The sequence below is a fragment of the Trichosurus vulpecula genome, chromosome 5 (genome assembly GCF_011100635.1).
Source record: "Trichosurus vulpecula isolate mTriVul1 chromosome 5, mTriVul1.pri, whole genome shotgun sequence".
Taxonomy (NCBI): domain Eukaryota; kingdom Metazoa; phylum Chordata; class Mammalia; order Diprotodontia; family Phalangeridae; genus Trichosurus; species Trichosurus vulpecula.
The window spans coordinates 217,810,338-217,823,407 of NC_050577.1; the positions used below are offsets into that span (position 1 = coordinate 217,810,338).

Consider the following 13,070-nt stretch of genomic DNA (forward strand, 5'->3'; position numbering starts at 1 on the left):
ATCCTACACATAAGTTCTTGCTGTTCAAACTACCACCAGCATCCCCCAACAAGCACATGTTCCTTATCACATGTCCCTTATAAAGACCCAAGAAAGCATCTGTATGAAGGAAAACTGAAAAATAAAATAATCACCTCTTCCACTACTTCATCTTGCTCATCATCACTAAAGGAAGTTTTACCAACATTTGAGAATAATCCTTGTGAGATATCCAGCAACTTTTTCCCAAAATTTATAATTATCACTGCAAGGTCAAATTCCTTCCAAGAGCGCAACACCTGAAAAGAAAGATCTATTAATTGCCTTTGAGGGATGCACCTGAATCTTTTCAAGTAACATGTTTCATTTTCTTTTTTCAAAACTTTAGAAGACACACAAATTTTGGAAGTGTAAGAGCCCACTAGCATGTGATGATGACACTTTTAAAAGGATCAAGTTTACTAACAAACCCAAGTTCCTCAAGAATTCAGCTCCTGATTACATTTGTCAACTATCAATGAAAGTTTATCTGCATGACTTTATGGAATAGAACTTCATTGAATGTTTTTTAATGTCCTTGGGCAGGACATATCCTTCTGGGACTCGATTCCACTAAAACTGAGTGCCTTTCAGTACTACTAACACTTATGTGGGCCTTCTTTATGCGCTGCTTTAAGGTATATAAAGTACTCACTTCCATTCTTTATCTCATTTGATCCCACAACAACCCTGGGAGGTAAAAGGAATTATTATTACATTTTACAGGTAAGGAAATTGAATCAGAAAGAGTTTGGGGGATGTGCAAGGTCATAGAGCACCAAGCCTGGAGTCAGGAAGACTCATCTCCCTGAATACAAAACTGACTTCAGACACTTACTAGCTGTGTGACTCCGGGCAGGTCGCTTAACCCTGTCTGGCTGAGTTTACTCATCTGCAAAATGAGCTGGAAAGGGAAATGGCAAACCACTGCAGTATCTTTGCCAAGAAAACCCCAAATGGGGTCACAAAGAGTGGGACACGACTGAAACGAATGAGCGACAAACAGCAACCAGGGTCACAAAGTTGATGAGTGTCTGATGCAGGATTCAAATTAAGGTCTTCTTAACTCTGAGGCCAGTGCTACTGACATGCCGCCATCCAGCTGCCTAGTCATCTTGTAAAGTTTCAAGGAGAGAAGTTTAGTAAAGATTTAGGAGGCAGGGTGAAAGAGGACAGCCTAATTCTCCTCTGCATTTCAGTGGAAATGCGATGCTCAGTCACACAAAAGGAGATATATGCTCCACCTTTTGTAGAGCCTTGCTCTGAACACCTGTACCAGACTCCTTCCCAGACTGAAAAGGGCATGGCTGCCTATAAATTGTGCTAGGCCAAGTGGTCAGCAAAGATGTGTCTGAGCTTATTCCTGAGGCGCTGATATGAGCACCACAGACAGAAGACTAGGAGTTTCCTGTATCACTGGGAAAATTCCTGATAACATGTAAGCCTAAGAGGATCCACCCAGAGTACAAATCCTCTTCTCTCTATTCCATGTCAAGCTATGAAGGAAGGCTGTCTTCAGGGGCAGGTGAGTCCAGATTGCCCATCACGAGCTCCTCATGAAATGGATCGGTCATGGAATTGTTGAATCATCGTCATTAAGTCCAGTCTTAGAAAAGCTGAGGCATAATCTCATGAGGCAAACAACTTTCTTCTAGGGTAAAAAATCATGCTAACTGGTAAACTGATACAGCAGAAAAACATTTAAAGACAGAGATGAGATGACTCCTATTTCCCTCAGTTGTTGCTTGCCAACATATCTGGGTCCTGATTTTTATGACGTGTGGTATTCTCTTGGTGTGCAAACATTGAGGAGATTTCCTCTTAAGAATCAAGGTGCTGGGGAATCCGTGTGTATACATATATGCATGTGTGTATGTATATCTATACATATATGCATGCATGCATATGCATGTCTATACATATATGCAATGATATTTCATGTATCCGCCCAGGTAGGAAGGATCTGACCTGTGATTTCATCAGAATTAAGAACTTCTAGATAAGGAAACTCCTAGTCAAGACCCTTTCTGAAACTTTTAATCCTACAGTGCTGTCGGGGGTACAGAGTCACACAGAGGAGAGACTGAACCCAGTGTTTTTTGGCTCTAAGGTCAGACTTCTATCAACTATTTCACACCTGTCTCTCAGCAGCTAAAGAAGAAAAACAAAGAGACATTCAGACTGAGCATTTCCAGGACATGAAAAGTGACACAACAAAATTAATGAAAAAATTAAAGATAGTGGATCACAGCGTTGCTACTTCATCTGGAATTCTAGCAACTTTTCCAAAATCCATTGCCACTCAGAAAAGACAATTTGAGAAATCTAAAGAGGATGCCAATTTTTTATGTCCTTGAAAATGGAAGAGAGCCATGTGAGTCCCAAATGGGCTTGACCATTTAAATCATCCTACAAAGAACAAGGTTCTAAGAAGGGCCAAAGTAGGTCTAACAGAGGTATCATATAAGGTGGCTGCAGACCTCATGTGGCCCACAACAAATGTGGCCTGAAACAGACTGAAATATAACTGGGAAATATTTAACAAAATAAATTAAAAGACATTAAGACATAACATATTTTAAAACTACATCAATATATGACCCATGGGGATCAGTATGTGCTAAGTAGTGGTCTATAAGAAGTGTTAATTCGAGATGCAACTTAGTATAATGAATGGAATACTGGACTTGGCTTTAGGATGACCTGGATTCAAATACTGCCTCTGACACTATCTGTGAAACTATGGAGAAGGCATTTAACTTCTCATAAAATGAGGATAAGAGCTGAAAGCACCTCTCTGCAGGGACATTTTGAGGCTCAAGTGAGATGACCGGTAAATAAACGTAAAGCACCTACTATGTGCCAGGCACTGTACTAAGCACTGGGGATACAAAAAAGGGCAAAAGACAGTCCCTACCCTCAAGGAGCTTACTAGTGTAAAGTGCTTTACAAATTCTAAAACATTAGAGAAATGTCTCCTTTTTTATGTATTTGAAAGTTCATGGGGTACAAGATCATCTTGACTTTGAAAAAGGTCCGGAACTTTATACCCGATGCCTCCACAGTTTCTGAGGTAGCCTGGCCAATTTCTAAAGCTGTATAGTGCAGAAAAGGTGTCAGACTCCACTGTTAGGGGGAAGTTTCCTCACTGGAAGCTCGCTGTGTCAATGAGATCACAAGTCTAGACAAAAACAAAGATAGATAGAGAGAGAGAGAGAGAGAGAGAGAGAGAGAGAGAGAGAGAGAGAGAGAGAGAGGACGAGGAAGGATAATTGGACCTCTTAAACTCAGGACTTCACTAGCTTGCATAACCACGATATTAAGACCAAACAGATCTCTGGGCTTTTGGGAGGTAACACCTAAATACTACTATCATGAAAAAGCACCATTTCCTGTCAAACTGATGGTTTCTAACAAATTTCCTGGCCCACGTCCCCCTCTTCCCTCCCCTCTTCCTCCACTTGCTTCTCCCACCAGAGGAGAGATATCTCTAAAATCTAGAGCTCTTATCCAACCGGTACAAGGAGTCATCACCTTTTTTGGGGTCCTGGACCCCTTGAGCGATCTCATGAAGCCTATGGATGCCTTCTCAGAATGATGTGGTTTAATGGGGACAGCTAGGCGGGCACAGTGGACAGAGCACTGGACCTAGGGTCAGGAGGCTCATCTTCCTCAGTCCAAATCCAGCCTCAGACACTCCCTACCTGTGTGAACCTGGGCAAGTCATTTCACTTTTATTTGCCTCTGTTTCTTCATCTGTAAAATGGAGATATAATAACAGAACCTGCCTAGCAGGGTTGTTGGGAGGATCGAATAAAATAATAATTGTAAAATGTTTATCATAGTACTAAATGCTAGCTATCATTATCACCATCATCTGTCTCCTCATTAACACAGTATCTACACAGTAGGAGCTACATAAATATTGTCTATTATTATTGTTGTTGTTATATGCATAAAATACAGAGGATCACGGAGGAAATCAGTTATATTGAAATACAGTTGTCAGAATATGTTCTTATAATAATATTCTGATTTTAGAGTTACTATGACCATGTTAGTGCTTTTCAGTTACATCAAACTTCCGTTCTAATATAATAAACCTTTTATTTAAAAAAAATGTGCGGATTCTGGATTTAAATGGTGCCAAAACTCAAATGGAAACAGGTCCCACTAATGCTTAAGGACGTCTACTTGCCCTGCCTTAACCCGAACCACATACTGAGCCCGGCTCTGGGCCTCAGGAGAAGCCAGGTCAGTATCTAAGCCTGGCTTGCAGATGGACCCTCTCCCACACCTGCCACCCCACCCCAGTGTATCGCCCAGAGTCTCAATGCCCAGATTTAGCATCCCCTGATCAGCTTCTTCCCCCACGTCCATCTACAATGAGGACAAACAAGTAGTTTGTGATCATAAGGAGTATAAGAAGATATTCTCAAGATTATAAGCTCTAAAAAAAATCTGCATGCTCACACGTAGTGCTGGCACTGACATGCAGCTATCGTTCTGAAAACATGAAAGTTTTACTTGGAAAAGTATCACAAGATTAGGTGCATCTTTGTCAGAAGAGTCTTCATTTTGTCCCATGTATTTTCTTGTCTCTTTAATATTCTATCTAGAAGTAGGTCACTTGGACAATAACATCAGAAGCATTTTAATCAGACTGTCTGATTTTGTGACGGGAAGTGTCCTTTGTTACCAGACTGCGCCTTCTAGAAGAGAGTTCTCATTCTCTCAATGTGTTCTCAACTCTCGGACCCCAGGTCACATCACCAGATGAGTACCTTTGTCGTGTAATAAACAGAACATGCGATCATATGCTGGATACTCTCAAAATTCCCCATCTGTCTCTTGGGAAAGTTAACATTTGGGATTTCTTGCAAAACTACCAAACACTTAATTAGGATCTGAAAAACAAAAGCATGTTTTGTTTTGTTTTTTATATAAAGATCATCTGTAAACAAATGTCCTACTCAGTATACGCACATTGTAAAGCCAGAAAATGAGAAATGTTACACTGATGTTATACATTGAGAATCGCATGTTTTAAAAATTAAATCAGTTCAGTATCATAGCAGGAAAATCAACCAGTAGTTCAGTTTTCCTTCTATCATCTTTGCTTTGCAACTTATGACCCAAGGACTCACATTTTATTACCAATGGCTGTGAGGGAACATCATCGTGGGGCTACAGCAGCAGATAGACAAGATGGCAGCCAGCCAATGAAGCTCTCTGAGAAGCTTGCCGGCTGACCCCTCTGATGAACTGGACAACGTAGCCAGAGTTAAAACTTCAATTCGGTCTTTATTCTGTTTCAAGGACGCTTGTGACATCCAGGCTGGGCCACCCTATTCCAGTCAGCAGACTTTGTTTTAAATAAGAGACACCCCCTAGCAGGACCTTTGAAGGCCTGCCACAGCCAGACACTACCAACCATTGGCTCTACCAGTATGGTGGAATATGCCCGCTACTCTCACCGGGCTACCACATGATCTGAGGGGATCCAGACAACTTTTTTTGGATAGAGGTAGCTCTTGCTATATGGTCTATATTTTGATATGATTAGTTTCCTTGTGATCCTATATAAGGTACTAAACTTGTTTTCTCTGATTCCAGAAGACTAAAGTAGGGAGTGCCAAGTAGAAGCTGCAGAGAATCAGATTTTTAGCTCAACATAAAGAAAATCTTCACAACCACCAGAGGGGTCCAAAAGAAGAATGGGCAGAAAAACTGATTTCTGAAATGGGAAAAATCAATAATCAATGCCTTGAATGCCTTGTTCTATGATCATGTATGATCTATAACTATTGGGGGAAGAAATAACTATGTGATTTATAGTAAAGACATAGTCCCAGGTATCAAAAACCTGTGTGTAACCAAACTATCATGTAGTCCCAGGAAAATGCCTGTGTTAGTTAACCTAAGGAGTGTGATTATAATCATTATGAGTGTAACAGTGGAACTATAATCACTATAAAAGTGTGTGACTATTAATCATCTTTGACTATTATCATCTTTGTATTAAAGTGCAGTTGTTTACTCTGAGTTTCTTGCAAAACAATGACCTCCTTTTTTCAAGAGCCTGCCTGAGGTCAAAGAGAACAAATTTGCCTAACACAAGCCTTTTCCTTTTTTCCACCAAACAAGAATTAAGAAAACTATAAATCTTTATGATTTCTATAGGTTGGGGTCTCAGATCATACTGGGTGGACAGCAGACCACTAACTCTGTTTTCTTAAATAAAGGTGGATTTCTTTGCCCAGAAAGGCTCTCAGTTTTTCTTTCTCTTTCTTTCTTTCTTTCTTTCTTTCTTTCTTTCTTTCTTTCTTTCTTTCTTTCTTTCTTTCTTTCCTCCTTCCTTCCTTTTTTTTTACAGTCTCCTATCACTGAAAACACAAAACAGAGCTGAAGGACTACTTGCTGAGCCATTTGTAGAAGAGATTTTTGCTCAAACATTGGCTAGACCTGATCACCTCTACAATCCCCTCCAACCCTTAAGGTTTTATGATAACATGATCATCCAAGAAGGAGAGGGGACATTGTCTGAATCATAGTCTCCTCTATTCTCAGGATGCCATCTTGAATATTGAATTGGTCGAGGCCCTCCTCAGATCCCTGTACCAGCTCTCCTTATTTGCCAGACTGGTGAAGTGCCGATTCACAAGGGACAGCAAAGTACATTCAAGGACACCAAGCCATATTTTGCTTTGGCTCAAACCTTGATTTACCCAGACCCTTGTAGCAACTCAGAGGAGAAACCAATCTCTCTGAGTCCAGCCTGAGCACACACAAGTGTGCCTTCTTTTAATAGAAAAAAGTGACACTACATGGAAAAGAGCTATTTGTAGTGAAGGTGAAATTTGAAGTGTGGGAAAACCACCTAGGAGGAGTTCAGAATGCCCTAATAATATACACATGGTCTTTCATGTTAACTCACTGCATAGCCAAGGATAAGTCACTTCCTGCCCCCTGGACATTTTTCCCACTTCCATTCTCTCCATCCATCACTCCATCCCATACACCATCACTAGGCTCCTTCTTGTTCCTAGCTAACTTTCATCCTACAAAGGAGACACTACCTTTATCTTCCCCGTCCACCTCCCCAAAAGACATCCTCCATCATCAACTGCTCTTACCTGGATTGCTGGTACCAGAACAATATTGTGAAAGATTAGAGGGGCCAGGAGACCATAGCACTGAACAACAGCTTGTAGGGCAAAATTCGAATCATTTAAGGACATACTAAGTTCAATTGCCACTAGCATTCTCTGACATTCCACTAGTCTGGCAGCCTGTTTTAAAAAGGGGGGGAAAAGACATTATTACTCAGCTACAATATCTGCTTCCTTAATCACTCATCTCCAAGGAAAAGAAGAGAGTCTGGTGGCTCAGCAACTCCTTTGGGAACAGCCAAGGGCAGCAAGATGGCACAGTACTGGATTTGAATTCAGGTCTTCCTGACTCCAGACCCAGAGCTCTATCCATTGGGCCACCTAGCTACACAAAAGAAGAAACAAAGTACAATTCAATAGAGACTAGTGGATGATGTTTAAGGCCAGGAAGAAACAAACAGCAAAAATTCACAACTGCCACATGTAGGTAAATAAAATAGAAAGAGAGATAGGGACTTAAGGGTCACGATCAGCTAAAATTTTAAACTTTTAAGAAACATCATTTGATTGTTAAGAAGTAAACACTAGAAAGCTGATTTTCTTTTTTCTTCTAATAGGTTTTTATCTGTATCTTTTATCTTTAAATTGCCTTGACTTTTCCCCATGTCTTCTTTCCCCTCCTCCTCTCCGTCCCACAGAGGAAGGTTATTCTTTATAACAAAAGGATTATAACAGAAAGGTCATTTTTTATAACAAAAAATTAAGAAAAAATAGAAGAAGAGGGAAAAGTCAGCAAAATAGATCCTTCTTTCCTCCATTTTTGGAATTTTCCATTAATTCTAGCAGCTTCTTGGCTTTTCCTTCATAATCTGTCTTGACTACAGTCAACAAATCCAACATTATATGCAGTGTTCCAAACCACTGGACTCCCATCTCTCCAAAGGAGTGGGAGGAGGGGGGAATGCCTTTTCCTGCCTCTTCTGGGAAACCAATTTTCTTACTTGCTGGAACCTGCGCACATGAGACCTGCATGTCCAATAAACATGTTGGAGCCGCCTTGTCCCTAACCATTAGGGACTCATATATTAGAAGCTTTCTGTCCCACAAGGGGCTATGGTTGGTCATTGTTGGGTTAAATGATGAAACTTCAGGCTATAAAAAAAAGAAAATCAAGATCATTTCGCATTAGGGGCATTTTGCTATCAGTTGAATCCACTTACTTGTTGACAGGTGAAAACCTGATTTCCCCTAATGGCATCACAGAAGAGCTTTTGTTCCACAATGTTAATGCTACTCGTTACAAAAACACATCTTATGAAATGGTATAAAAGGACTGAGGAAGACTCTGACAAGGTATCTGTATGTAACCTACAAAATATAAAAGCAAGGAGAGGGTGACTACAGGGAAAAACACAACCTGGTCCAATGTGTACACTAGGTTAATGATGGCTCTCAAGAATCAGATTTCAACAAATACTCGTTAGGCATACACTACAAGAGGCCAATGTTGTAAGGTACCTCTACTGGGTGACAAACACACAGCCCACTTGGCTGTGCTATTTAGAGAACTTTCTCCTGTGAACAAATTCTTCCATATTCTTCAATACTTCTTCCACCTCCTAAAAACCTGGCGGTCCATACTATATCCTTCAATGACATTCTCCAGAGATATGCAAAATCCTTTGTGGAATTTGTTGGGGGGAAGCCTATAGGTGGAGAATTTTTCATAAAAGTTGTCTAGTTTTTGGATGAATTGCTCAAAATATGTTATTTTTTTCCTATTCTTCTTCCCTAAAGCATTAGGACAAGAGGAGAGCCAGGCTTACTTTTCACAGCTTCCTGATGTCTGTTTCTCACTCAATCACCTCTCATCTTCCTAAATCTGGCTATCTTTATACTGCCCACTTCCTTTTACCATTCTGATTTCAGTCACTTACTAACATGCTAACTAATCCTTCCCCAAATTCTTCAATGACTTCGGCACCTAGGGCATCCATCTTCCACCTCATCTTCTAGCAACACTCTCATGATTCCAATGTCCATGTTGAGCCTTCTATCACACCAGGATCGTAGTTCCAGGACCGCCACTGCAGTGACTTTCATTTCCATTCCATTTCACAGCCCACCCATATGGAAGCACCTGAGATCTCACTCCACCTGTGAAAGCTTGAGCTGCAAACTTCTTCTCTGACCACAAGCTACTGTTCTTTGACTCCTTCCTCTCTCCCCCTCCATCACTGCCACTGGCCCTGCTCCTTCCTCCTGAAATGATCTCTACTTTCTTGAACGCTCTCTTTTTTCTAGTCCATCTTACCCAGTAACGCTTCACTTGTCTTCTACCCAGAAGTATGGATGTGGTACACTACTGCCCTCAGAGTCTTTTTCCCATTGACCTTCTCTCCTTTCCAAACCCCAATGTATCCATTTTATCTGTTACCATTCTCAAACTGCCAACCATGTTAGCATATGTCACAACAAGACTTGGCCCACTACAAAGTCACACCATTTAAACTCAGTGTAGGCTTCACTACTTCCCAGCAAATCTTTCATTAATTTTATTGACTTTTTCTCCTATTTGTCAGCTTCTCCTACTCTCCCAAAGGCCTCCTTGTCATTTTTATCAGATAATGTTACACTGAAAACATAGATAGGATCTGAATTTGCTACAATTTCCTCTTCTTCCCCTCGAACAAGCTTTATCCTCACCTCACCAACCTTTTCTTTGCTCCATCCCTGAAGAAAAATGACCCATCCCCCTTCCAGATTTAACCCCTTTCACTATACTTGATTCTTAGCCCCTCCCACATCTCCTAGGGCCCTATTCTACCAATCATCTCCAGCCTTTCTCTCTTCATTATTTCTGAGGTTCTATAAATGCAGTGACATTCCCTACCACTTCACTAAAAACACTCTATGTTCCAGCTAATCAGTCAGTCAAGAGTCAATAAGCATTTATTAAGCACTTACTGTATTCTAGGCATTGTGCTAAGTGCTTAGTATACAAAGAAAGACAAAAATATGGTCCCTGACCTCAAGAGGCCCATAGTCTATTGGGGGAGCCAACATGGAAACAATTATATGTAGCCAGATTATTTCTTACAACCCAAATTACCTTTATGCCATATGGCCCCATCCAACACCAATTTTCTCAATGTATTCCCTCTGACTTGAACGTCCATGACCCCTTCCCCAATTTCTACCTATATTCCGAGGTCCATCTCCAATGCTATCACCTTTGGGGAGCTTTCTCTGATATCTCAACCACCTCGGATCTCCCTCTGTTCTGAATCCTGATAGCACTTGGTACCATTCTTATGAAATTTATCGTACGTTCATCCATACATTCATACACTCACTCAATTTCGATCTGTCCCTGCCTTGTTGAAGGCCAATGAGGTCAATCCTAGGAAAAAATTAAGCAGCTTGTGAAGTTGGTTTCCTCTCTCAGACCACCTCCCTTTCTGTATTCCAATTAGAAATAATCTTGACTCCTCCCCCACCTTGGGCACCTCATTTACTCCTCTCTTTCCTTCTTACCTCCTGCAAAACAGGTGAGGGCCCATCATCAATTTTTTTAAACCGGAACTGTTATTTCACTGGTATGGGAAATTCTAATGAGAAGCATAGGGTCTCTGCTGAGACCCTCCTACTAATGAGGTGACATCCCAGATGGAGTGCCAGACTTGGAGTCAGGAAGACCTGAGTTCTAATCCTGCGCTAGCTACTTACCAGCTATGTGATCATGAGCAAGTCACTTAAACTCTTTCAGCCTCAGTTTCCTCATCCATAAAATGGAGACAACAGTGTTGCCTCTCTCCCAGGGCTGCCAGGAGGTCCAAATGGGGTAATTTACTTAAAGGCATAAAGCACTATATAAATGTTAGCTAGCATCACCAGCCACGCAGACCGGCGCTTGGATCGGCGCTTGCTCTGCAACTGAGGCCCTAAAAGGTGAAGCCACTTGCCCAGGGTCTCCCAGGATGTGTCAGAATCAGGACTCAAACCTGGGTCTTCTTGCCTCCAAGGCCAGTGCTCTACCTCCTTCATCATATGGCCTATCAAAAGCCATTTGTCACTCTTAGGAGAATGAGAGTCAGGCAAGAAGCTAACTCCACAGCCCTTTGAATTTTAAGTCTTTTATATATAATTGTGGACTGAGATGACATATGTACCTACTTAAAGGCACAAAAAGTATCTGCATGCCAGAAATCACACTTTACCTTCTCCTGGACCATTCCTGGTACATGGTAGCCAGGAGGGGGAGAAGCAGATATACTCTACTGGCCCTGGTTTCAGGTCCTAGAGACCTATTCCTCGGAGCTATTTAGAAGGAGGGAAGAGTTGGGGAAGAAGAAGTGGGGTGGAGAAAGCAATCACTTCTCTCTCACCTTAACACAAGTCTACCTAACCCCAAAACAGCCTTCCCCATCCCTCTCCATGGGGCTTCAAGGTTCCCAGACCCATATTTTGCATTTTCTGCCACATTAGGTAGTATTCTCATGAATTTTTAATGATATTTTTATACTTGGATGTCCCCATTTGACTTTCTAATGCTTCTCTGTGCTTCGTGCATTATTTCTCATTCTCATAATGAAGTTTCTAACAAAACAAATGTATCGTTGGAATGCATGTGTAACATAGATATAACTGTTAATTATATAGCTATAACTATTAATATAGATACTTATTAACATAGATATAACTGTTCACCATATGTAACAATTATTATATGTCAAATATAATCATTAAGAAACATCTTTAATGTTAAAATTACAATAAACCACTGCACAGTCTCATCCCAAAGAATGACATCTGGAATAGCTAAATCTATATTTGAAAAAATATTTTTCCAAATACCTGCGTGGTATAATAGTTAGCGTGCTGTTTAAGGAAATAATTGATGGATTTGCTGGAGAAGGAGTATAGACAAAATAATCCCAAACTGGTGCAAAGGCTTTCTTGGCCAACGAATATTTACCAACTTGATAGGCAACCTACAAGATAAGGCATATTTTTGAAATATGAAATTTTCTTTTACTTCATGGGCACAGATAATTAAACATAACTTCTGTTTCAGTGCTATCAAACTCTAATTTCAAATACAATTTTTTTTTAGTTTGCTGTTCTTCCTTAGAACACCAAGAACACCACACACTATGGTAACTATGTCAACCGGCAAGAGAGACTAACACATTTTAGAACCTCTTTCACTCCTAAATTACATGGAAATTTGAAATCTCTGAAAAGATATTTCAAATCCTCCTAAGCAAAACAAAGATCACATCTGAGCCAAATTAATTTCATTTCCATCTATCTCTGCAGTACATGGCATATATTATAAATATTGTTATAATGAACAATCTGTTCCAAAAGAAACAATCATATTTCCCAAACCAAAAGTATGAAATATACTTCATTCTTCCCTGGCTCTGACTGACACTTTAGGGGCTTTCATACAACAAAGGGAAAAGAGCTGAAAAGAGAAAAGAATAAAAGAGAAAAGTTAAGAAGGGACACAGTATGTCTTATGTTTAGCACTTGGAGTAATCATTATATCCCTCATATCCACCTCCCCATGACATTCTAATCTCACTACTACTTGGGTAGGGCCCCATACAATATAGCCCCAATAAGCTGCTGGGATTTCTCAACTTTTCTCAACTTCTCAAGCATTTCTTGACTTTAATCCACTTTCCTTTGCAGTCAATGGAAGCCCCTGTGGCTTAAGCAGGACCAAACCCTGATTCCTTCTCTTTTTGAATAGCACGCATAGATTACCTGAAACCCAGAAGAAGACCAAGCCCTTAAGTATACATAGAATGGCTATCCTAAGCCAGCCAAGGACCAGACCCACAGAAATCACAACCCAGAAAATGAAGGACCAAATAATCAGATGCTGGGAAGCCAGGGTTCTTCCTAGAGCCAAATCCTGTAATGATT

General features: G+C 40.6%; 1 protein-coding gene across 1 annotated transcript in view; it reads right to left on the reverse strand.

Annotated features, from left to right (window-relative positions):
• CFAP54 (cilia and flagella associated protein 54) overlaps positions 1 to 13,070 on the reverse strand; it is a 303,572-nt gene that overhangs the window by 190,858 nt on the left and 99,644 nt on the right. The window contains exons 25-29 of the mRNA XM_036760711.1: positions 11,988 to 12,124; positions 8,351 to 8,498; positions 7,155 to 7,310; positions 4,803 to 4,925; positions 135 to 278 (exon numbers count right to left, since the gene is read on the reverse strand). Coding sequence (XP_036616606.1) covers positions 135 to 278; positions 4,803 to 4,925; positions 7,155 to 7,310; positions 8,351 to 8,498; positions 11,988 to 12,124 — 708 coding nt within the window. The remainder of the gene's footprint in view (positions 1 to 134; positions 279 to 4,802; positions 4,926 to 7,154; positions 7,311 to 8,350; positions 8,499 to 11,987; positions 12,125 to 13,070) is intronic.